Here is a 26494-nt window from a genome sequence, read left to right as displayed (position 1 = left end):
TGCATCACATGAATAATTTACGTATTACAGGATATTAAAATGGAAAACCGTTATTTGTTAGTTTAATAATTTTTCATAGTATTACTGTTTTAACTGTATATTTCAAAAACATTGAACACACTTAATTATTTCAAAGTTTGGACTGATGTTGTTAATATAAATTATAATATATTCCAAATACACTACCAGTCAAAAGTTTTTGAGCAGTCAGATTTTTAGTTTTTTAAAGAAGTCTCTTCTGCTCACCAAGCCTGCATTTATTTGATCCAAAACACAGCAAAAGCAGTAATATTGTGAAATATTTTTTACTAGTTAAAATAACTGCTTTCTATTTGAATATATTTTAAAATGTAATTTATTCCTGTGATTTCCTAGCTGAATTTTCAGCATCATTGCTCCAGTCCTCAGTGTCACATGATCCTTCAGAAATCCTCTAATATGCTGATTTACTGTTCAAGAAACATATTTATTGTTATTATTATCAATATTTGAAATTTTCAGGATTCTTTGATGTACAGAAAGATCCAAAGATCACCACGTATCTGAAATAAAAAACTTTTGTAACATTATACACTTTTTTTGTGAAAAGAAATTATAGAAATGAATACTTTAATTTAGCAAGGATGCTTTAAACTGATCAAAAGTGATGATAAAGACATTTATAATGATACAAAATATTTCTCAACATAATAATAATAACAATAATAATAATAATAATAATAAATGTTTTTTTGACTAGCAAATCAGAATACTAGAATGATTTCTGAAGCATCATGTGACTGGAGTAAAGATGCTAAAAATTCAGCTTTGAAATCCCAGGAATAAATTATATTTTAAAATATATTCAAAAAGAAAACAGTTATATTAAATAGTAAAAATATTTCAAAATTGTACTGTTTTGCAGGCTTGGTAAGCAGAAGAGACTTCTTTAAAAAAACATAAAAAAAATCTTTTGACTGGTAGTGTATAAATATATCTCTTCAATAATTGTGCTTTTCAAGTATTGCTTAGATATTTTTACTTGCAAACAACATGCAAATACTAATCAAGTAAATTTTGCACTTTATCCAGTCTCATACCAACATAGTGAAAGGTTACTGGAATTCACCATCTATCTCCAACGTGAAAGTAAGCCAGCAAACTAGAGCGGCGGGTTGAGTTTAATGCTCTATTCACTTAGACTCACAGCCAAAGGTTTCCCTCTCGGTTGAACAGAAAACAGAGCGGCTTTTGTATGGGCAAACAGGTCACGAACGCCCATCTCACTGTGTTAAGCAAACGTCTTTATTGCGGTTTTTGGATACTGACTGCTGAGTAGATAGTGTTACTCTCTCTCTGGATGCTTGTTCAGCTGTGCTTGGTTGTATATCTGTTCAGCTGGGAGCTGAAACAACTTTTCTATTCCTCCCACTGTGCACTGCTACAGCTGGCAAACGAGACACCGCCGAACCCATCGACACAATCAGGCCCAGTGCGACACTTTTACTGCTGCGTCACAGGCCCAGCAGTTGTCCTCGCCATTAAATGTCACTTTCAGTCTCGTGGGATGATTTTAGAGCCTTACTGTGTGCTGTTTGTTTGAAATACGATAGTTAACTTTCGCATGCAGTTGTTTGACATTTCACAGATCTGCTCAGGATTGTTCTACCTTGTCTGTAGTGAGTAACTCATAGACTTTAATGATAAGGAAATATGAGGTGTACCTCCACAGCCAGTGATCCCAGGCTCTCCAGAAGGTTGTCTGTAGCTTTGGAAACTAGACGGATATCAGTGGCATTAGTCCTTATGTCTGACTGTAAAACAGAGAGAGAGAGAGAATTTTAGATTTTTTTGTAGTTTTATACATATTATACATATAGTTATATAGTATACACAAACACACACACACATTATTTTTTACAATATATAAATGAATATAATATATATTTTGGATATTTTTATTATAATTTCTATTATAATTAATAATCTATTATAATATATATATAGCTTAATTAATTTTTACACTACATAAATGTATATAACAAGCTAAAATTTACACTATAAATTTATATAATTTAAATGTAGCATATTTTTAATCTAATTAATATATTTATTAATTGATTTTTTTACAATATATATATATATATATATATATATATATGCAGAATTCATTTTACATAAATCCATATATTGTAAAATTGATAAATTAGGTAAGCTTTTTGTGTATATATATATATATATATATATATATATATATATATATATATAAAATTATATATCGTTCTCGTATCTAATTTGCATGGCTGTAAATGATCAAAGATCTATAAAAGTTATGTAAGACTACATTCATTCCATGCATTCTATGTGCCACCAGCCAGCGAAATCAAACTAAGATGACATATTTCTCTAATTTTCCACTGCACTTCACTTTTCAAGAATCCCAAGGATGAGTCAAAACCATCTTTCATTGACCAGCGTGATCTATGAGTCAACCTGACATCTTCGTATTTCTTTTAAATGCACTTATGAAGAAGCAGAACAGAGTTGTTGTAACTTCCAGCTGTGTCTTCAGGCTATATATTAAGGTAGGCGTGTAGAGCAACATGTAACGGCATGCGTCCTCCCACGCTCCTCATAACCAGCTAACTCGCTCTTTCTTTTTCTTTCTCTCTTTTAGTTGGTTGTTGTTTGTCTCAGCCCAGTGCATGCCAACGATAAAGTCACCTGGTTTTGTTTTTAACAACTCAGCAACAGCAGTGGAGGAGGGGAGGACTCTATTGCGCTGCTTTAGGAGATAAGATGATGACCTCTAGCACCCTCAGACACACAGCGGGGGGAATTCATTAAGCAACAGTTTAATTTACACCCTTTCCTGACAACAAAGCCACACCATCTGGACTCATCCAGAACTCCACACTGGCCATTACTGTAGGCATTAACATTTCCCTACAGTAAAACTGCTTGTGTGCTCTCTAACACAAAACTAATTATGTACAATCTGGACACCCAGATGCATTTCGTGATGGTGGTAAATGGTAGAATATAAAAAAAATGAAAAGTAAATTTTGCATAAAGAACAAAAAGGCTCTTTTAAGACCACTGTAAAAATTATTTTATTTAATATTTAAAATCAAAAAAGTGTTCAGATTTTTGTCTGAGCTTTTTTTTGTAATTATGTTATCTCAGTTATGATTCTCATTGCTTTAAAAAGTATTTTATCATCTAAGTTAACAGTGTTATTGTTTTGACCCTAAAAATGACCATTTAAAATATATAGAAACAGAAATGTAATGTTAAAATAAATAAGATGTAATATTATTTAAAATAATAATAATATTTCCACCCGAATAAAAGAATAATTTAATTTAATTTTTAATTAATTAATTTAATTTAATTTCTTTGAAAAAGTGTACCAGATCTGTTCTTTCCACCCAAATAACACAATTTTAAACTTTATTATTATTATTTTTTGTTTATTTTCTGTTGATTTTGGGTGGAATTTATGACATAGACATATTCATTTAATTTAAATTGTTTTCGAAAATGTGTATCAAATCTGTTCATTCTGATAATAAATTTCACTGTGAAACTGTTTTACTATTATTATTTATTTTTCTTGGGTGGAATTTATGACAGGGACATATTCGCTATAGTTTTTATTCGATTATGATAATTGTAATATATGATAATAGAAAAAAATGCCATATTAATTTAATTTAATTTAATTTAACGTATCAAATCATGGACATATTTTTTATAGTTTTTATGTTATGATAATTAATGATATGTTATGATAAGTAATATATGGCATTTAAAATATTAATTTATTACAATTTCTTTGAAAACGTGTATCAAATTATGGACATATTCTTTACATTTTTTATTAAATTATGATAAATGTAATATATGGTATTTAAAATATTACCATATTAATTTAAATTAATTTAATTTCTTAAAAAAAACGTGTATAAAAATCTGTTTATTTTGTTGATAAATTCCACCCAAATACAAAAAAGAAATCTGTATTATCATTATTCTTTTATGTTTTTTTTCTCTTGATTTTTGGGTGGAATTTATGACATGGATATATTTGTATAGTTTTTATTAGATCATGATAATTGTAATATATGGTCATAAGAAAATTTCATTTAATTTAATTTCTTTGAAAGTGTTTGTTAAATCTGCTTATTTTTATTCACTGTACCATGTTTCTTACCCTAATAGGTTTGAGGAAATCCAAATTAGACTTGAAGTGTCTCTCGGCCTGGTCCAGCCAGCTTTTGGGAGAGCTGCAGACGAGTTCCTGGGTGAATTTCGCCACTCTTTCGTCTGGGATGCTCACAAAATCCTCAAGTGTGCTGGTGCTGCACATGTCTCTCAGATGAACACCAAAACCTTTGATCAGCACCTAAAACATGAGAAGCATCGGTGATAAGCAGTAGGAATGAGAGCAGATAAAATAAAGGTGTTCATGTGATCTGTGAGGGGTTTAGAGATAGAACTGTTCATATGACCCATGAGTTTGTTATCAGGAGCAGGACATTATAAGGCGCTTAGACTAGATGCCCTGAATACACATTGTGAGGGTACATTAGGATAAAACTAGGTTGCCTATGGTCATTTATGAGGACTGTAGATTGTGTAATGCCCCAAGGGCATGTCACACAGCTAACAGCTGTTGATTCACAAACAAAAATCAAGTAGCATGCTGGTTTCCTCACTTTAACTGATTCCTAGGGGCAATTTAGCAGCATGTATGGGGTAAATGATCAAAACTGACCCAGAAACAATGACTGTGTCTTACAAACTGTATGTGGGCTTTTCAAATGCTCACCTTTTCAAGATTCACATCCGCTTCCAGAATATTCTGCACATAATTATGGGAAAAGGAGGCGTTCTGCTGGAGGAACGTGGAAAGGGTTTCATTTTCACGCAGGAAGTCCTTCAGCTTGAAACCTAAGGACAAACATACCATTTTAGTCTGTGCGTGTTAAGCAATGCTTTACAAAACCACCATACAATGGCTGTAGTTATCGGTTTTCAGCAATATGACCAGACTTTTAATTTCAGAAGACCCGCCCCCCACATTTTAGGATTAATGTTTTTGGAAATGCACCCCATTTTCCATTAGTTCACATTTACATTGCATTCTTGCAAAACCTCACTTTCATTCAGCGTACATGCGCTCACTTGCTGAAACTCAGTGTTGTTCATTCAGGTGTGGAGCCTTTGAGAGTGTTAACTACACACTTGTGTGCTCTCCTTAAATTTCATTCCTCTTTGAAAGTTCAAGTGCATGTCTGAGCAGGCTAGCAAGTGTGGTTCACTTGGGCGTGGAAAGAAACGTCGACTGATTCATCGTTTGATTCCACAAACAATGTACAGGGAGTCTAGTTGCCTAAATGTTCTGGAATCTAAAACAGGGGTTGAAGTAGCTGACACACATCCAGAAAAATTGGACAGATTTGTGTCTGTGACTCTCCTTCCTTAAAGAAATTAATACTTTTGCTTAGCAAGGACCCATTAAAATGATCAAAAGTGATAAAAAAAGTTGAGATTGTTACAAACGAAGTAAACTTTTAAACTTTCTATTCTTCAAAGAAACATCTTCAACATTGATTGAGTGGCAAATCAGCATATCAGAATGATTTCTGAAGAATCGTGCCACTGAAGACTGAAGTAATGATGCTGAAAATTCAGCTTTGCATCACAGGAATAAATTACATTTTAAAATATATTAAAATAGAAAGCAGCTGTTTTAAATAGTAATAAAATTACACAATTTGTTTTTGATCAAGTAAAACCTTGGTAACCAAAACGAGACTTCTCTCAAAAACATTCAAAAATCTTACAGACCTAAGATTCTAAAATGCGGAGATGGATCTGCTGAAATTCAAAGTCTGGTCAAATTAAAAGTTTGATGGAAATACCTAAGTCGGATCAAGTCTGTAAATACTGGGACATCTCTCATGTTGCTAGACCTAGCTAAACCTCCTCCTCCAAACCATACACTTGAAGTCATACCTGATGTGGATAGAAAAGTGTAGCCATTCACACCTTGCTAACAACTACCTGCGATATAACCCTCACCCAACTGTCTCCATGTCTTCCATCTGTGCTGTTCAGGGAAACAAAGGCTGGAAGTGTGTCCATTGCTAGGGAGGGGCGAAACCCCAGGAGGTGGCAGATTCCTGAACTATTCAGTCGCTTCCCCACTAATCATTCTTTTGTAAAGGGGGAGAAATAGGGGAGCAAAATGGGGTCTGAAAAGACATGTGCAGGGACCTTCTGTAAAGTCATGGCCAACTGCATCTGTTAGGCCTTTTTAGATAGTACAGGTATATGCAAGCTCAAAATGAGAAGGTCTAGAGAGTCTAAATGAGCTGTGGTGAAATCAAGATATCCGTCAAGTAAACGTAATACAGGGGTTTCAAAAACCCTTAATCCAGTTCTCAAACAGTTTTAACTTACAGTTGAAGTCAAAAGTTTACATACACCTTGCAGAATCTGCCAAATGTTATTTTACCAAAGTAAAAGGGATCATAAAAAATGCATGTTGTTTTTTATTTAGTACTGACCTGAATAAGATATTTCATATAAAGATATTTACATATAGTCCACAAGAGAAAATAATAATACCCTGTTCAAAAATGTACATACTCTTGATTCTTAATACCGTGTTGTTACCTGAATAATTGACAGCTGTGTTTTTTTTGTTTAGTGATTTTTGTTTAGTTTTCACACTAAGAACAACTGAGGGACTCATATGCAACTATTACAGAAGGTTCATAACACAGCTGTGGATCATTCAGGTAACAACACAGTATTAAGAATCAAGTGTATGTAAACTTTTGAACAGGCTCATTTTTATAAATATTTTCTCTTAGTTGGGGCAGCCGTGGCCTAATGGTTAGAGAGTCGGACTTGTAACCCAAAGGTTGCAGGTTCGAGTCTCAGGTCCGGCAGGGATTGTAGGTGGGGGGAGTGAATGTACAGCACTCTCTCCACCCTCAATACCACGGCTGAGGTGAGTCCCTTGAGCAAGGCACCGATCCCCCACCTGCTCCCCGGGCGCCGCAGCAATGGCTGCCCACTGCTCCGGGTGTGTGTTCACGGTGTGTGTGTGTTCACTACTGTGTGTGTGCACTTGGATGGGTTAAATGCAGAGCACAAATTCCTAGTATGGGTCACCATACTTGGCCTCCCTTCACCTCCTTTCCTTTCCTTTCCTCTTATGGACTGTATGTAAACATCTTTTATGTGAAATTCAGGTCAATACTAAATAAAAAATAACATGCATTTTGTATGGTCCCTCTTATTATGGTAAAATAACTTTTTGCAGATACTCCTGTCAACTTTTGACACAAACTTTTGTATGAAAACACTAAAATTGTAGCCTGGAAAAAATCCAGACCCTAATCTATTAAGATTAAGGGTCTGGCATCGAGCAATGAAAAGGGCCTAACTCGAGGGGCGGCACCAAGCGTGCATTTGAAACTCTCACTGCACGCAATTGGATAACGCCACGACCAATCACAACAATACACCGTGTGAGCCCCATACGCTTAGCTACCAGCGGAGCTAACTGATAGATTAAACTCTTGCCGTATCCAGTCGGCAAAACAGCAAAAACGTCCTTCTTGCAAAGGAACGATTCGAGCACGGTTTTCTGTTCCTCTTTTATATGGAAAGCCAAGTCTAACTCGTTCACTGTAGCGGCCAAAGCCGTTTCAAACAACTGGTGTTCATCTGTAGCCATCTTTCAATGTTTACGAAATGATTCCGGACGTCGCAGCGCTGTCGTCATCAGCTTAGCTCGCCTCTGGCCCGCCTACATCAGATACACCAATTTGATTGGTTCCCAGAACTGCTTACGTAATGCAGTAATGTGCATCATTGCTCGATGCCAGAGTGTCTTGCAGAGACCATTCAAATTGTGCTCTTGGGAGACCTCTGGATTTCCAGGGTACTAAAATTGTGAAATATTATTATAATTTAAAACAACCACTTTCTATTTTAATATATTTTAAAATGTATTTTATTCCTGTGATGAGAAAGCTGAATTTTCAGCATCATTACTGCAGTCTTAAGTGTCACATGATCCTTCAGAAATCATTATAATGTGCTGATTTGCTTAAGAAACATCTTAGCATCATTGTTAAAAACAGTTGTTTTGCTTAATATTTTATGGAAACTGTGACTCTTGAATAGAAAGTTCAATAGAACAGCATTTATTTAAAATAGAAATCTTGTGTAACATCATAAATGTATTTACTGTCACTTTCGACCACTTTGATGCATCCTCGCTAAATAAAAACTGCAAGAAAGTGCACAAACCATGCACGAAAGTGGCAGCCATCAGGACAGCTAGGTGACTATACAAGTCATACGCCTCAATAATCAAAGAGAAAACCATTACAGTTTTCTTTAGGCCATTACAACAATTAGCATCATATTTTGGGCGTGTTGTTTTTCATAAACACTGCAACCCATTATGAGGCCAATGTAAAGCAGCTATTTAAAGCTCTTTGTGAATTCAGCATCGCAGCTAATCATAGCAAATAATCTAGGTGCGAATGGGTTCAAGCTATAACTATAACCTAAACCCAAAGACCTCAACTCTTTCATGTCTGTTGTCATTAGCTGTAATCAAAAGACAGAAATGAATAAGATCGCAGCATGCGGATACCACGAAAAGCCCCACAATGACTGGATAGCGAGTTCAAAGCATTCCTATTGTCATGCACGACAGTGCAAGACACAATAATGAAGCTTTAATTTGAACAGGTGGACTGACATGGCTCTTTTTTCTCTGAATTCAAATATTTAAATTATTGGAAGGTGTATTATGGTTACATTATTATGGAATTTTGGATCCATTTGACCCTCTGAAAACAATTAAGTCATCTAGCAATTTCACTCTCTCACAGACCTAAAAATGTCATCGCACATCACTTTTTGGTTAAATGCATTCTATAAATTGCTACTGCAGACTGTGATGGCGTCTGTGCAACCTTTCCTCCATTAGGCAGAGAAATGTAATTAAAGCTCACTTAGCGTGAGAAGAGAAGTCTGTGAACAGGAAGAGACAATTCATGCTGCTCACTAAGTGAATAGGGCAGGTAATACTAAAGCACTGGATTCTGGGATGTGTGTGCATATTTACACCCACACTAGCCCTGAAAGTAACTTGCCATGGCTTGTATAAAAGGCTTGATCCTTCATTCAGCCACCTACTCTCCCCAATGGAAAAAATTGCACAATCCCAACAAATCCTCAAAGACTGATGGGCTTCGACCTTTCACATATATATTCACAAGGACAATTCAAATTAGTCACTTTATGCTTGCTAAGGAAGAGTAGAATTGATGAAAAAGGCAAAAAAAAAAAAAAAAAAAAAACATGACATAGCTCAGCTAAAAATAAAAAACATGTCGTTTATGCACTATTACGTCACTCTTTCCCCGGTGGAACATAAAAAGGAACAAGCTAAAATGTAAGTATTTTTAGTCATTATTTGGTCAATTATATATTCAAACTTGATGAAAACGTCACGTTTGTGATATTCATGCCGTTAGTTCTTGTGGAGTTGTCAAAGGATTTTCGAAGTTGGAATATAAATGAATATCATAAGTTAGCATAAGGCTTTAGAAGACTTACACACAACTCATAGGGGTCACTAATGATGTTCCTTTCTCCTTTTAGAGCTTTATGCTTTCACTTTATGGAAAAGATCAACATTTGATGTTTGGAAACACATGAGGATGTATTTTCAGGTGAGCTATAGTTGAAAAAGTTTACATACACCTTACAGAATCTGCAAAATGTAAATTAAAATCCTTCAGGTCCCACAAATTTGGTTTTTCAGCATTTTGGTGTATTTGAACACTTTCCAACAATGACTTTATGATTTTGAGATCCAACTAGGGGCACCCAAATACAACTATTACAGAAGGTTCAAACACTCACAGATGCTCCAGAAGGACAAACAATGCATTAAGAGGCAAGGGTGTAAACTTTTGAACAGAATGAAGATGTGCTCCCTTGTCCTCAGTGTAAAAAGACGGATCTCAAAATAATACAGTCATTGTTGGAAAGTGTACAAATATACAAAAATGCTGAAAATCCACAGAATCTGTGGGACCTGAAGGATTTTTCTGAAGAACAACAGGCAGTTTAACTGTTCTGGACAAACAAGGGACTCATGAACAAAACGAACACAGTATTAAGAATCAAATGCATGTAAACTTTTAAATGGGGCCATTTTTATAAATTAAATAAATAAAAAATAACATGCATTTTGTATGATCCCTCTAATTTTGGTCAAATAATTAACATTTTGCAGATTCTGCAAGGTGAATGTAAACTTTTGACCTCAACTGTGTTTCTTTAAGAAAAAGTGATATCTTTATTCAAGGCAACTCTACTGTACTCACCAGCTGTGTTGTTTTGCATGAGTTTAACTGCATTGATAAGCTCCTTGAATCCGTCTAAGCTCTTGTCATTTTGACTGTACAGTAAGATCTTCTTGGCATCAGAAAACAGCCGTGAGATTCTGAAAAAGAAGTCTGAATTATTGCCAAATTGCACTCTGTGTCTTATATTACACATAATTGGCCACCTTATAGTGTTCTTGCGAAATCTTCAGCTGTAGGCAACAACTTACATGGAATCATTAAAGTTTCCGACAACTCCTGGAGATTCCCCAGGGGTTGGGTGTCGGAAGCACGGATTGTTGGCATTGCAGACGATGCCCTGGATCCAGGGCAGGGTGCCTGCTGAGGGCATGGCTTTGTTGGGAAAGTGACCTGTAACAAACAAAGGGAGACAAAATGAACTACCTCATTGAAACGGGTTGAAAAGAGTTTCCACATTAAGGCTTTCTCGAAGAGCAGAAGAGAATAAAGTGTACACGATAAAACCAGCATAATCAAAACACTGACGTAGAGTGATAATATCAGAAAAAGTTGCGAAAAGCATTTTTTACCAGGGAAGCCATAATCCATCTTTTTTTCCCTTCTAGATAATGCATCTTTGACTTCAAAAGTGCATTTGCTTCCTATATGACGAGTGATTCTGATAATAGGGGTTCTAGATAGCACAGATATGCTATCGGCTTGACATCCAACTGCATGGACATGATGTACCGCCTGAGATTTACGTTATTTTTTCGTTCCAGTGCTACAGCCCAATCCTATATATAGTACAGTACAGATAATTGACGTGTACCCTTAGACTGTCTTATCTTCCCACAGACCTCAAAAACGCAAACATCTGACTTTCCAGTGCTGGAGGATGTGTACTCTACGAGGGGACCTTATCGAGTGATTACCTAAGCGGTATATATGTGACCTATGGCCCCGCACATACTCACTGTTATTTCTTTAATGAGTCAAATATGCGGTTTTGCTATCAGTCAACCTTAAGAGTGCCAGCTTCTCCGCTGCTGAGCACAGCAAAGATAAGATACTTAAAGCATGAAGTAATCAATTCAGAGGCTAATTGTTTAATTCCACATATATTATTTAATTTAAAATATTTTGTCAATTTATTTATTTATTTTTTACTAAAATCAAGCACAAGTTATCATTACAGTAATGCAAAAAACATCAAATGTTCATTAATGTAATGCAATTTTTTCAGTTTTAATGAGTTAAAAATTATGTATCGTGATAATATTTGTTGTACTACATTTAATATATGTTTAATTTAATTTAAAAAGTCATTACAAAAAACACATTCTTGTAGAATACTGTAATGCATGATTTCTTTTAATTAAATCATCATAAAAATAAATTCTCAACAATATCACAATACAAAAAAATCTTAAATGTTTTGTTTAATGTAATTATTTGCTTTATATATATATATATATATACACTACCAGTCAAAAGTTTTTGAACAGTAAGATTTTTCATGTTTTTTAAAGAATTCTCTTCTGTTCACCAAGCCTGCATTTTTTTGATCCAAAGTACAGCAAAAACAGTACAGTTCTGAAATATTTTTACTATTTAAAATAACTATTTATTCTAATTTATTCATTCTAATATTCTGGATTGCTGCTCCAAAAACATGTATTATTCTTATTATGTTGAAAACGGCTGAGTAGAATTTTTTCAGGTTTCTTTGATGAATAGAAAGCTCAGAAGAACAGCATTTATCTGAAATAGAATATTAATTCCCCCCCAAAAATTATACTGACTCCAAACTTTTAAATGGTATAGTGTATAATGTTACAAAAGCTTCTTATTTCAGATAAATGCTGATCTTTGGATCTTTACATTCATCAAAGAATCCTGAATTTTAAATATTGTTAATAACAGGAATAAAAAAATATTTCTTGAACAGCAAATCAGCATATTAGAATGATTTCCGAAGGATCGTGTAACACTAAAGACTGGAGTAAAGAGATGCTAAAAAAAAATATTTTGATCACAGGAATAAATTGGATTTTTAAATATATTCAAATAGAAAGCAATTATTTAAAATAGGAAAAATATTTCACAATATTATTACTGCTTTTGCTGTATTTTGGATCAAATAAATGCAGGCTTGGTGAGCAGAAGATAATTATTCGGTGTTTACAGCAGGAACTTAATATTGCTGGTTTTTGCATCATAAAAATAAATTGTCAAAAATATCCCAATTAAAAAAAAGTCTTAAATATGTTTGTGTAATGTAGTAATTTTCTTTAAACATATATAAATATATTAGGAAATTAAATGTTTCATTTACAGCTGTAGGGAACTTAATATTGCTGGTGCTGAAGTCTTCAAATTGATTTTTAACTACACGATGGACATTGTTCTTTCTGTCCATTTAATCACTTCAGCAAGAGAGGTTGCAACATGACTGTACTTGCATAGGACAAATCTATTTGTCCATCAGCACACTCCAGACTTAGAGAAGTGAAATTGTCCACAGGACCTCCTATTTCCTGTATAAACCAAAGCAGTAGCGCACGGACACATCTGTGCGTCAACAAGATCTCATGATCAAGGCTTCCCGCTCCACAAAGTAGAACAGAAAATTCACAATCTCACAACATCATCTGTTTTGTAGCATGTCTTTTCAAATGCTGCTATTCAAGGATCGTGTTTTGAATTCCTGGTTAGTTTACAGCCTGGCATGAGTAGCATTTTATAGTTTTTATCACAATAAAAACTATAAAACAAGACATAATGACAGAGTGAACAAAGCAGCTTATAATTAAGCTAATAAATGCAGTCATCAAAGTCACTCCAATATAAAATAACTAGCTAATATTAAAATATAGACCATTTTGTGCCTGTTTGTGCCAAAATAGTGGTTACTTTGTCTATAGGGTGCTATTTAAATCCCAGCATGCTCCTGATAGCATCACCCTATCTTTATACACATTGTGTGTGACTGACATATTACCAATAAACGCCCTGCAAGTTTGACACATCTGATAATGATACATCATAAAAAACCATGCAATGAAACAAAACGTGCGTTTTCGCCCTTTGTGTATCATGTAGGTTATACAATGGAATTCATATGCACAGGATGCATCGCAAAAGTTGTTTTGCATGAAACACGTGGAAGCCATTCCAATGCCAAACCAGGAATTTAACAACATTATGTCTTCTAAAATGTGTTTCTCTCTTTTCACAGATACAAAACTGAGTATACTCACATTCATGTTGTTCATAAGGCGGGTAGTTCAACCTCACTGCGATCAGGATGAAGAAAATAAAGAGAGGCCACACAATCTCCGTCAGCAGTTGGAGCTGTTCAAGTCAAATACATGAGGACAAAAATGGTCAGTGTTTTCTGTAAGTGCAGACACTAGAGACCATCTTCTGCCCCGGAGAAACATGACTAATAGAGCTCTCAGGAAATAAGCTCTCAAGTCTCTAATGTCTAAGGTAAGGGCTTCTGGTGTGTCATGTCATCAAGGGCAGGTTTTTATTAACAACATTTATTATTAATACATGACAGAGGATCGATCAGACCCTCCAGATATAGTACAACAGCAGAGAGAGACATCCGCTGGGAACATGGTAGGGGTGTAACGATATGCCTAGGTCACGATACGGTACGATCACGATATTGGGTTCACGATGCGATACGTATCACGATATTTTGAACAAAAATTAAAACATGAAACTGAAAATCAAACAACAGATTTATTTAAAAAAAAAAATTCAATTTCAATCAGTTTTACATACAAGGTCACAAGGTTTAATAAAAACCTTCTGTATTAAAATTAACAACTGATAAGGTCTGTCTGTCACTGATTGTTTTTTTTTAATTATTTAACAGGATAGTGATAAAATTGTCAAGATGTCAAATTCTTTAAACCTGCTAGCGATGCAAGATTCTATGTGTGCGAAACAGAGTCCTACCCGACGGGTGAACCGCTATACCTGACGTAACGGTGGAATAATATTTATCTGTCAGTGCAGTGCGGGTGACATTTGCTCTTTGGACTCAATCCGGTACACGCTGACGCTGTTCTCAAACTGTCCCGTGCTTGTGTTCACGCTCTGTCTGAAGACCGTTTAAAAGCCATTTGACATGGGACGCATCAAGCGGTGGAATCTCTGCGCGGCTGCCGCTTTCTCTCATAGTGAAAGTGTTTTGCGGTCGAGCTGGTGTTCGCGACGCGGTCTCGGGGTAAACGTAGCTGCAAACAACAAGCTCTCATTTTACTTTACAAAAACAAAATAAATGAAATGTAAAGAAAATACTATATGTTATTTGCTATTTGTCATTTTATGGGACAATGACTAGCGTGGTTTTCATGTCAGTTTACTATGACATTTTACACATAATTGTATTTTTACTGCGCAGGCTGTACTACACGCATTTTCTGGATTTTTTTTCTTTATTAATAGTCTTTCTCCGTATTTTATGTATCACACAGCTCCGAAATGTTGCCATACTGCTGCCTTAAATGAGGAGGGAGGGTCCGCAATCTCTCGGTTGGTTACCATGTTTCCTCACGTTCTTTTTCAACTAGCTCAACTTTTGCAGGCAGGCGTCACATGATTGGAAAGGTAGTCACGGGGTGTGTCGCGATTCTCCTCGTGGATCTAAGTGTCGCGATTTCGGTTTCATATCGCGTATCGTTACAGCCCTAGAACATGGCATGTCTATTGAGATCCAATGGGAAATGTAAGCCAACTGACCACTCATTCTCCCTTACTTGTTTATTTATTTTAAACCATAAAAATGCAAATGCATCAGTACTGATGCATTTCCAATCATTAAATGATAGAAAATGTAATTAAGCACTGGATTTAAGATTTTAAAAATACCACATTCTGTTTTATGGACATGTATTATATAATAACCATGTTTTAAGACATCTTGGAAGTAACTTGTAAATATACACATTACATTGGCATGTTATACACCAAAAAACTTTTTTTTGAAGGTTTAAAGAGTAAAATACCATTTTGAGGAGATGGCGATTTGAATTCTATGTCTGCCAATTTTTGCATCACTTTTGTTGCTAGAAGAGCCACATAAACGTGACCCTAGACCACAAAACCTTAAAGGGATGGTTCGGAGTAGAATTGACTTCATTGCACTCCGAAGCCCATCTAAATACCCCATACGAAGTTTTTTTTACCTTAGTCAAACATTTATGGAGATATTAGAGTTTTTCGAATTGCTTGTTACAGGAGTGAATGGTACATGTGATGTATCTCGTAAATTGCACCACTAAACGTGCAAGTAATCTTACCAAACTTGTACAGTAGTGTAAATAGGTTATGTACTCACAAAACGCTGCATCAGAACATTTGTAAGTCCACCAAGAGTGTTTTAAAAACACGTTTTACCCGAGAACTACTAGTCTCAGAAACTACAAGTCGACGTCACTTCCCTGGTTTGAAAAAAGCACGTAAAAGTCCTCCTACTACATCTGTCTGCATGTCAACTTGTAGGACTTTTACGTGCTTTTTTCAAACCAGGGAAGTGACGTCGACGTGTCGCCATTTGTAGTTTTTTCGACTAGTAGTTCTCGGGTAAAACGTGTTTTTAAAACACTCATGGTGGACTTACAAATGTTCCGATGCAGCGTTTTGTGAGTACATAACCTATTTACACTACTGTACAAGTTTGGTAAGATTACTTGCACGTTTAGTGGTGCAATTTACGAGATACATCACATGTACCATTCACTCCTGTAACAAGCAATTCGAAAAACTCTAATATCTCCATAAATGTTTGACTAAGGTAAAAAAAACTTCGGATGGGGTATTTACATGGGCTTCGGAGTGCATGGCAATGAAGTCATTTCTACTCCGAACCATCCCTTTAAGTACCTTAAGTCTTAAGTAGCATGGGTATATTTGTAGCAATAGCCAAAAATCCGCTGTATGGGACAAAATTACAGATTTTTCTTTTATGCCAAAAATCATGATGATATTAAGTAAAAATCATGTTCCATGGAGATATTTTGTAAATTTCCTACCGTAAATATATCAAAACTTAATTTTTGATTAGTAATATGCATTTCTAAGAACTTCATTTGGACAAATTTACATGCGATTTTCTCAACATTTTGATTTTTTGCACCCTCAGATTCCAGATTTTCATATAGTTGTATCTCGGGCCAAATATTGACCTATCCTAAAAAACATACATCAGTGGAAAGCTTCAAATAATTGAAATGGAAAATTATGGCTGGTTTTGTGGTCCAGGTGGTCCTGAGAATCATAATATAACAGCATTCTGTATTGAAATTATATTCAAATGACTTGATATGTGGATTGTTTTGGAAAGTAAACATCTCAAGAATCTAGAATTATATTATCTGGAATTAAGAGTTGATCAATTAAATTTACAATGACTAAAAAAACAAATATTTGCATTTGAATAAGTGTTATTCCTGTTTATGATCGCAGATTAAAATCAATGAGAAAACCTGAAAGATGTATAGATATTAAATCTGTTGTCCTTACCGTTTGCCTCCTTCTGTAGGTGAAGTTCTTCCACAGCAGCAGACCCAGCTGAGTAAAGACAGACATCTTCACTCGGGTCCTTCTTCACTCTCAGCTCTCAACTGCAACGACACAAGGGAGACGCGGAGTGAAAAAGGCATCCAGCAGCGACCAACAGAGCAGCTCAAAAGTCCAGGACAAAGTGCAGCCCTCCTATCAGCCTCTCTACTGCTCGCTCACGTCTTCCCTTTTCGTCTCTCCTCTCCTGCCTCGTTTTAGGGAAGGCCGACCTTTTTTTTTTTCCCAGAATTCCTGGAAGTGGTGGACCTTGTAGTGTCAGAGAATCATCAAGCAAGGAATTTCACAGGCCATTAGGGTCTCTGGGGTAGGTAGCTTCACTCTTAATGGCCACGTTTGATCAAAGAGCTTCATTTAAAATGCACAGATTTGCTGGAAGTCAGGGAGCGAATCGGTGTCCTTGCTCTATGCTAACGGCGCTATTCAAATGCGAAACGGGTCCAGACATTCTTGAGTGATCTTCATCTAACGCTTACATTGTTCTCACTGTCTGAGTCTTTCAGTGATTCAATCAGGTAACCCAAAACAGAAATGATCAGGTTTGTGATGAGCTTGGATGAAAACGAAACTTAAGCCTGTTAGAAATAATAGTAAAATGGTATGATGTTTTTACAATGTTACTTGTTTTAAAGTGTAAACTGTCACAGGTTTGTACAACAGGTTTTAAGCAAAGTTTTTCGATCATGCTGAGGCTTTAATATAATTAAAAAAAGCATTAAATATGATCCAGTAGGTTTTATAGGATTAATCACCTCAGGCCACAGGTACACTCTTAAAAATAAAGGTTCAAAAAGGGTTTTTGATGCCATAGAAGAACCATTTCTGGTTCCCCAAAGAACCTTTCAGTGAACAACATTTAAAAAATATTTTTCAACTATAAAGAACCTTTTGTGCATTTGAAAGGTTCCATGGATGTTCAAGGTTCTTCACAGAACCATCGATGCCGATAAAGAAATATACAGTAATATCAACTGGACACTTTTACTTGAAAAATCTCTTTCACATGACAAATTCCCATCAGTTTTTCATCAAATTTTATGGCCTGACCTGCTATCCACATTCATTTTATGCTTATCATTCACTCTATACTCTTACTGTATGTCACCAGCTGACACATTTATATTTAGGTTTAGCTGAGACATCTAAGAATAAGTCAAAAAGAAACAATTATCAATTTCTAAAACCATATTCACGCCCGCACCCTTTATCACACAATTCATCACCCAGGACAATGTTCCTGCTGGCCCTTTTAAATCCCAGCACCATGCACAGATCAAGAAAGAACACGACTGCACCTGTGACAAACACAAACTGCTTTCTATGGGTTTTTATATATACATTCTTTTGGTCATTAACTATTAATTCCAGGCGTTTCCCCTTTATGTTCAAGCTGAAATGCTTGAGGCTGCATGTTACTTTGAGAACTCAGACAGCTTTTCCTTCCCTACTTGCACGTGTTTTGTCTTCCACTTTTATAGATAGACCACAAAACCAGTCATGGGTCAATTTTGTTTTAAAATTCAGATTTCCGCAAATTCTGAAAGCTAAATAAATAAGCCATTGATGTATGGTTTATCAAGATAGGACAATATTTGGCCGAGATACAACTTTTCTGAAGATCTGAGGGTGTAAAAAAAATCCACCTTTAAAGTTGTCCAAATGATATAATACTATTTAAAATGCATAATGCTAATCAAAAAGTAAGTTTTGATATATTTATGGTAGGAAATTTACAAAACATGTGAATAGAACATGATCTTAATATCCTAATGATTTTTGGCATTAAGAAAATTGATCATTTTGACCCATACATGTATTTTTGTCTATTGCTACAAATATACCTGTGTTATTTAAGACTGGTTTTGTGGTCCAGGGTCACATAAAAGTGTACAAACTGTTTTCTTTTTCATTTGTCATGTTTCAACATCCATTTCCACTGGTTTAGCTTGGCACAGTAAGTTCTGTCATTTCTAGGCTACTTGACTGTAGTTTCTACTAAAATGTTTTGATCTATAATTCAACCCAAAATAGTCAAACGTCTAGTTAACTTTTACTGCAGGTTATAGATTTGCCATCACTTTGAATTACTGTAATACTTAAAGGCACTTAACCTAAGTTTTTCGTGTTTTTTACACATTCAGACCTGAACCTTTGTCTGTCCGGTTCATTGTTCTGTTACTGTTCTCAAATAGCACTTCTGATATTTCTGATAAAGAACCACACGTTGTAAACTTTTGTTATTTTGACGTTATTTTTGCTTTTTAAAAACGTCAGGTTTTGTTTCTGAGGCTCAACAGCTGTTCTTCAGTTAGACGAAATAAAAACTGCGTGTCGCAGAATTTCATTTAAAGTTATTCCAATAAAAAATGGAATGAACTTTCATTCAGTGATTTCCTTTGACAACTTTTACTCTCTCGTCAAAAATACTGAAATATTGTTATGGCATTTGTATTGTTTTCAATAATACGCCACCTGAAACGTTTCGTTTGCCGTTCATTCTCCTCAGAACATTAAAAAACACATAAACGATGTTAAAGAAAACCAAACATAAATGTATCTTACCAGACAGCTGATGACCTTTGATGGACATTCGCTGTAATTCCAATAAATCGGATGTATATTCGTCCCTCTGGATTCTGACGCCGGTGGTTCTCGTGTGAAGGAGCATCTGAGGGTTTTGAAGTGGTTTTATAGCGCATCCGCTCTGAGCGCCGGGGTTACTCTCGGTCATCCAGTGCAGTGTGCTGCTCATTTTAACTGAGTCTGGATCAACACGTGGAGCCCAAAACAGCTCTTAAACGGCGTAACTGCAAACATCTGCAGACAAACGAATGCCATGAAAACAACACAGGGATGAAACATGCCTCATCTACTTGTGTTTTTGGAAAAATACGATTTTTTGTTTGCCTTTTAATGGCCGTAAATGACAGAATCTTATTTGAAAGATTTATTATTAAGTTTCTAAATGATAAAAAAGTATTTTTTATGCAGTCTGGGGTCTTAAAAGCAGGCATATTACAACACTTGGCTCAATCACTTTCTCTTTTTACTCCATTGGGATCTATTTCTTTGAATACAGTTGATGGGATAAAATACTCAACCATGCCTGACTATATTAAGCATTTGAATGCAAAAATGACCACAATCTGTTAAGAAAATATCAAATAATAAATAATACATGTGAACATCATTCACTGAGTACACAAAATGTGACCCTGGACCACAAAACCAGTCATGAGTGTAACAAGGAGGGTCAGAGACGTTCTGATCCATTCGCAGCATTTATTCAAACAAACAAACAAACAAACAAACAAACAAACAAACACAAAGGGGCAGGCAGAAATCATGGTCAAACACAGGCAGAAGGTCGGGGCTGGCAGCTAGAATCAAAACACGGGGAGTAGTCCAGGAATCAAACACAGGAAATCAAACACGGGAATAAACGCTCGGAAATAAAGACCAGAAGGAACAATAAGACTTTGCAGAGTGGCTGTGTGTGTGAGAAGCTTAAATGCAGTCAGTGTGATGAGGTACAGCTGTGAGCGGTAATCAGTAAAGTGAGAGCAGGTGAATGCAGTGATTAGTGCAGTGGCTTGTGGGGAATGAAGTCCATGATGTGTGGTGCAAGAGTTCATGATGACAAGATAGACCAGATACGTGACAGAGCCCCTCCCCAAGGAGCGGCTTCCAGACGCTCTAACCACCTAATACAACCTGGAGGGTGGTGGAGCGGAGGCGGAACAGGGGGAGGGATGGAGGGCCAGGTCCATGTAGGGGTACTGGAACCACGAACTGAGGCGGAGCCAACGGAGGGAGAAGCCATGGTGGAGGAAGGGTTGGCTCCTGCCTGGGGCCGACCGACGGAGGTGGAGCCGGTGGAGCCCGAGGCGAAACTGGAGAGTCGATGGTCCTGGGCGACACAGAGGATCCGGAGGACCAAGGCGGAACCCAAGGCTCTGGCGACCCCGGCGGAGATGGAGGTCCTCTGCACCGAAGGTGGGATGTGGGTGAGCAGAGGGACTGTCAGGAGACAGAGGTGGCGGGACTGGAGCAGCAGGGAGGGTGGGTGGGAACAGTCCATGCATGAGCTCTGTGACCAGAACCGGGCAGACAGGAATCTCAGGACGACTGGATGGAACCAGCGGAGGCTCTGGAAGACTGGGCTGAACCAGCGGAGGCTCTGGAAGGCCGGGCGGGACCAGCGGAGACTCTGGAAGACCGGGCGGGACCAGCGGAGACTCTGGAAGGCCGGGCTGAACCAGCGGAGGCTCTGGAAGGCTGGTTGGGAGACCAGCTGCTCGAGCCGACAGCAGTGGTGGGTCCTCCACGCTAGACATTAATCTTTGATAAGTCTTGGGTGCAAATTTGGGCGTGGCGGCAGCCACCTTGGGTGCAGATTCTGGCGTGGCGGCAGCCATCTTGGGTGCAGACTCCGGAAGGGCAGCCATGTTGTGAACAGGCTCTGGAAGGGCAGACATCTTGTGCTGTGGCTCCTCTAAAACACCCACAGTTAACGGTGAGACACATAGCAACAGCGCATACTGCATACAGTCCTGTAGCGAGCAGTTAAATTCCCCTCCAGGCAGCATTGATTTGGCAGGTTCATTAAGTCCATAACGAAATAGGCCCCTAAGCCACGCTTCATCGTAAAATGGTAGTTCCTTGGACAACTCACAAAACTGGTGAACATATTCATCAATGGGTAGATCTCCCTGTCGCAGATTAAGTAGCTGGTTGACTGGGTCCATGTTTGCGCTGGTGGTGGGATAAGGCTGCCGGATCCTGGTGCGACGAAGTCTTCTGTCACAAGGAGGGTCAGAGACGTGCGGATCCATTTGCAGCATTTATTTCAAACACAAAACAAACAAACACAAAACAAACACTAAGAGGCAGGCAGAAATCGTGGTCAAAACAGGCAGAAAGGTCGGGGCTGGCAGCGAGAATCAAAACACGGGAAGGAGTCCAGGAATCAAAAACACAGGAAATCAAACACGGGAATAAACGCTCGGAAATACAGACCAGAAGGAACAATAAGACTTCGCAGAGTGGCTGTGTGTGTGAGAAGCTTAAATGCAGTCAGTGTGATGAGGTGCAGCTGTGAGCGGTAATCAGTAAAGTGAGAGCAGGTGAATGCAGTGATTAGTGCAGTGGCTTGTGGGGAATGAAGTCCATGAAGTGTGGTGCAAGAGTTCATGATGACAAGATAGACCAGATACGTGACAATGAGGGTCTATTTTTTGAAACTGAGATTTATACATCATATGAAATCTGAATAAATAAGCTTTCATTGATGTATGGTTTGTTCTGAGATCTGAGAAAATTGCCTTTAAAACTGTCCAAATGAAGTTCTTAGCAATTTATATTACTAATTAAAAAATAAGTTTCGATATATTTACAGTTGGAAATTTACAAAATAATCTTCATGGAACATGATCTTTACTTAATATCCTAATGATTTTTGTCATAAAAGAAAAGGTTTTTTTTGGCTATTGGATGGTAAATTGAGTTAATATTACCATTCAGTTTGGATTTACTTTAATCATCTGTATTTATGGGAAATGATACATGAACGCAAACATGGAGTGGTAAGTAAAAGACCATTTATGGGAATAGTGACAAAGGTCATCTTTCAATGGACTCAATGTCCAGGCATCAGGAATCGTGTATATGGTGTATCTGCATGAGTGCTCGTGATGGCAAGGTAGGCAATGTATTGTTTTTGGTGCCTTTTCTTGGTAAATGTAGGTGGATACTTCGGACTAGACCAGAATAAGATGTACTGAGCTATGTACTTACACTTATTATTGTGTTCTTAATGCTTAAATCCTCATCAGGGAGCTATTTTCCATAAACCATTTGTAACCCTGCACAAAACCAGTCATAAGTAGCACCAGGAATATTTATAGCAGTAACCAATAAATCGTATGGGTCAAAATCATAGTTTTTTCTTTTATGCCAAAAATCATTAGGATATTAAGTAAAGATCATGTTCCATGAAGATATTTAGTAAATTTCCTTTCCCAAAATGTAATTTCTGATTAGTAATATGCATTGCTAAGACCTTAATTTGAACTGTAAAAGAGTTTTTCTCAATATTTAGATTTTTTTTTTTTTTTTTTTTTTGCATTTTCAGATTCCAGATTTTCAAATAGTAGTATCTAGGTCAAATATTGTCCTATACAAACATACATCGATGGAAATTTCGGAGACTTTATGACTGGTTTTGTGGTCCAGGGTCACAATTGAGTAAAGTCAAGTACAAACTGTGTACAATATAATGCCATGGCATATGCCAAGATGTACCTTTTCTGTGTTTGGTGTTCAGTGGTGTTGCAACATAGATGTAACTGACATTGTGAAAGCTAGTGAAACTCTGGAAAATCCTGGACTGGGATCCGGTATTCTTGTTTTGTGAGAAACACAAACACTGAGTCATCTTAATTTTCAGAAACGCTGCAGAGCTCAGTATCCAAATTTACCCATGTTCTACAATCCAGTGATATCTTTATTTCTAGTGGCAGGGAAGGTATTTCATAATACTAGCAGAACAAAACAGACATTTTAATTCACTAACAATTCGTACACAATAATCCTAAAATGATTTCCTAGTACACAGTCCGATCTAGTAGACAATACGAAGGTTTAAAAACCTCTAAACAGCCACTGACCTTAAGTAACCTGTCTGTGATCTCACTTTCTAGAGGAAGGGTCAGCTGTTGGCATACAGTCCACCACTGTCAGTGCCTCTGGTGAAGGAAGTAATGAAAGATTTCTGACATTTTTAGTGCAGGAGGGTGATGAAATAATGTAAAACATCCTTCTGGAACCCCTGGAAACACATGCTCTACACTTGCTACCATTAAAAAATGATTAGAAAGTGTTGCCAACGTCATAATTCACCAGATGAAGTCGGTTAGGTTTGACTTTGGAAACGCTGGCTGCAATAACGTACAGATGCTACTATAAAAATATTTTATGGTGTATGCCTTCTTTTAGGCTTGACTATTTTTTCTGTAGGAAATTTGTTGGAAAATATTTTAGTAGAGATATTCATTAAAAAGATTTTTTGAAGTATAAGTTTTTTTTCAGATTTGTTTCACATTCAAAGCCAAACCCCAGACATGTTAGGCAGTTTAGAAATCATTTTTCCGGTCCTTTTTCCATGGCCACCCTAATAAAACAAATTAATATGCTGTTTTTTTGAATTAATAATCATACAAATGACATAAACTGTGAGGCTCATGTCTGAGAATATTTTGTTAATAATAGTTTCCTATAAGTTGCTATAGAGTTTGGTTTCTTAGTGAAGTGGGTCATTCCTCAGCTCTGAGGTCAGTGTGTCCTGCGGGGAAATACCTGCCATCTTCGGCACGCTCTTGCAAGGTTTCATTTCTATAAAATATGAGCAACACTGATGCTTTCTTGAAAAAGAAACATGGAAGGCAAACCAGAGAGCTTAAATGTTAATACAAACATAAATATCACATTACTATTTGTCAGAAATAGAGTAAAGGTTCTTAAGAAACAGTAATAGCACAATAGCTGACAATGAACTAATAAACTAGAAAAACAGATCAAACATGCTGACTTCGGAAGTGTGTGACAGACACGTCAATACTATTTCATCATATTCAAGGGAAAAGTTCAGACTACATTGGTTTAGGGAGTAAAAGGCCTGTTTTGGTTATAAGAGCAAAACAGCCTCCTAGATACTGTAGAGACTTGAAAATCTATTCTAAAATGTATAATTTCTGCATAATAAGTTGAGACGTTTTCTAAAACTGCTTAAGATTGCACATAAACATAGAGTAGGCAAGTAAATTGAATGTTTCACCCAGTCGTGAGAGATAATGTTGGTCATGACCCTTATATTTACAGTACCAAGCACGTAGAGAGAGATAATGAGAACTTAACACACTGGCATTAAATAAGTACGAGCAAAACAATGAAACAATAAATGAAAAAACAAACAGATTTTAGTTAATATTAAGCTGTGGATGAGGTTTAAGAAAACAGCTTTGCAATTTAGCCATACTTAGCAATATACAATTCGGAAACAAACAGAATGGAATGCGTTTCTGAAACAAATAAAACTATTAAATTAGAACTATAAAAATGATACATATTAACGCTATTATTCTTCAACACCGCTGTAGGAAAACAACGAGAAGAATAACAACGTGTAGTAATGGTAAAACTGTTTGAACTTCAAACAAGTGTGTTCATAATTAAGACAATACATTAGAATAATATGGTAGGATACACCAATTTGCGATATCAAGCAGCAAAACGAGCTGTTTTGTACTGCTAAAAATAGCTGGACTCGGATGGGACCGGAAGCCAGGCCCATGTGTCCCTCTTACGGGAAAAATAAAGTGGATAAACATATTCTGACAGGTATGGTTGTTAAAGAAATGCATAAGAAAGGGTCCGTTTTGAGTCATACTGTATTTGTTGTATGTGTGCTCCCTCTAGTGGATAGACTCATTAAATCACAGTTAGTTTGACAATAAACTCACTTGTTTTGTTTACAGTAATGTGGGAGGATTTTTCCCCTCTTTCTTTCTCTCTTTCTTTCTCTTTTTCTCCCTATCACTCTCCGTGACACACGCACACACACAATAACTCACTATGTTCACTCTCTCCCTGGTACTACAAAGAACAATGGAACAATGCAGCTCTTCTGTGGCCCAGGCTGGCGTTTTCTGAGCTGAGGCTCTACCCCTCACAGACTGAGCACAGTGATGCTGCACACCGCCGAAGATGAGCGAGGTGAGACGGTCAACATCAAGCTCCTATCGGCCGAGGTCTAGCTGGATAAAGGTGGGACGTTGTCTTAATACAATTCAAGTGATTGACGAGTTTAAAACAGGCAAAAAGTAAAAGTGCGACTTCTAAAAGTAACTAAGCGTGGAAGAAAAAAAATAAGATTTCTCACTGTTTTTGTCACGAATGTATGTCTGTCTCAAACGCTGTAAAACAAATCCATATTTAGGCTATGTGCATCTGTTTAACTTGTTACAATACAGAAACTTTATAGAATTTCTCAAACAATAATTACAAAGCAATGAGGTTAACTTTCAAAGCTGGTTGTGATTTGCAGCACTTTGATTTAACTTAGAAATAAAGTCACTTATAGTGTATGTATATAAACTTTCTAAGTTTAGTTTACTTGGTGACAGGTTGAATATTCTGAGTTTAAACTGTTTTTGTAGTTCTTAAACTAATCTTAAAGACACTATCAACTACTGTGATCATTTACTATCATCTAGCATTGTTTAAAATGTGGAGTAAAGTATAAGAAGAGTTTGGGTGGAAATCGATTTCCTATATAAATGTGCCTGTTTCAGTGTAGTTTTTACAGTGACTAGCACACTGAGTGGCAGCGGTGACGCAGATTCCCAGCAGGGTGGTGATGATGACTGTATGGACTGACGTTTGTGCTTTTGTGCTGCTTATAGGGGTCAAGCAAACACTGACCTTTCTCCTGTTTTTATAGAAATCTATAAATGTGCATT

At 36.6% G+C, this 26494-nt stretch overlaps 2 protein-coding genes across 3 annotated transcripts in view; one reads left to right on the top strand and one right to left on the bottom strand.

The window, feature by feature from the left end:
* The window catches only part of abca1b (ATP-binding cassette, sub-family A (ABC1), member 1B), a 41776-nt gene extending 24791 nt beyond the window's left edge, over positions 1-16985 (bottom strand). For both annotated transcript variants that reach the window (XM_073821032.1, XM_073821033.1), the window contains exons 1-7: positions 16920-16985; positions 13640-13733; positions 10646-10787; positions 10416-10534; positions 4814-4935; positions 4196-4387; positions 1704-1793 (exon numbers count right to left, since the gene is read on the bottom strand). In XM_073821032.1, the coding sequence (XP_073677133.1) occupies positions 1704-1793; positions 4196-4387; positions 4814-4935; positions 10416-10534; positions 10646-10787; positions 13640-13733; positions 16920-16985 (825 nt within the window). The remainder of the gene's footprint in view (positions 1-1703; positions 1794-4195; positions 4388-4813; positions 4936-10415; positions 10535-10645; positions 10788-13639; positions 13734-16919) is intronic.
* An 8665-nt stretch (positions 16986-25650) lies between these two features.
* slc44a1b (solute carrier family 44 member 1b) overlaps positions 25651-26494 on the top strand; it is a 45676-nt gene continuing 44832 nt past the window's right edge. Inside the window, exon 1 of the mRNA XM_073821126.1 lies at positions 25651-25799. Coding sequence (XP_073677227.1) covers positions 25740-25799 — 60 coding nt within the window. The 5' untranslated portion in view covers positions 25651-25739. The remainder of the gene's footprint in view (positions 25800-26494) is intronic.

Source organism: Garra rufa, chromosome 16, assembly GCF_049309525.1.
Source record: "Garra rufa chromosome 16, GarRuf1.0, whole genome shotgun sequence".
Lineage (NCBI taxonomy): Eukaryota > Metazoa > Chordata > Actinopteri > Cypriniformes > Cyprinidae > Garra > Garra rufa.
The sequence above is the reverse complement of the archived record's forward strand: the minus strand, read 5'-3'. Positions and strand labels throughout refer to the sequence as shown.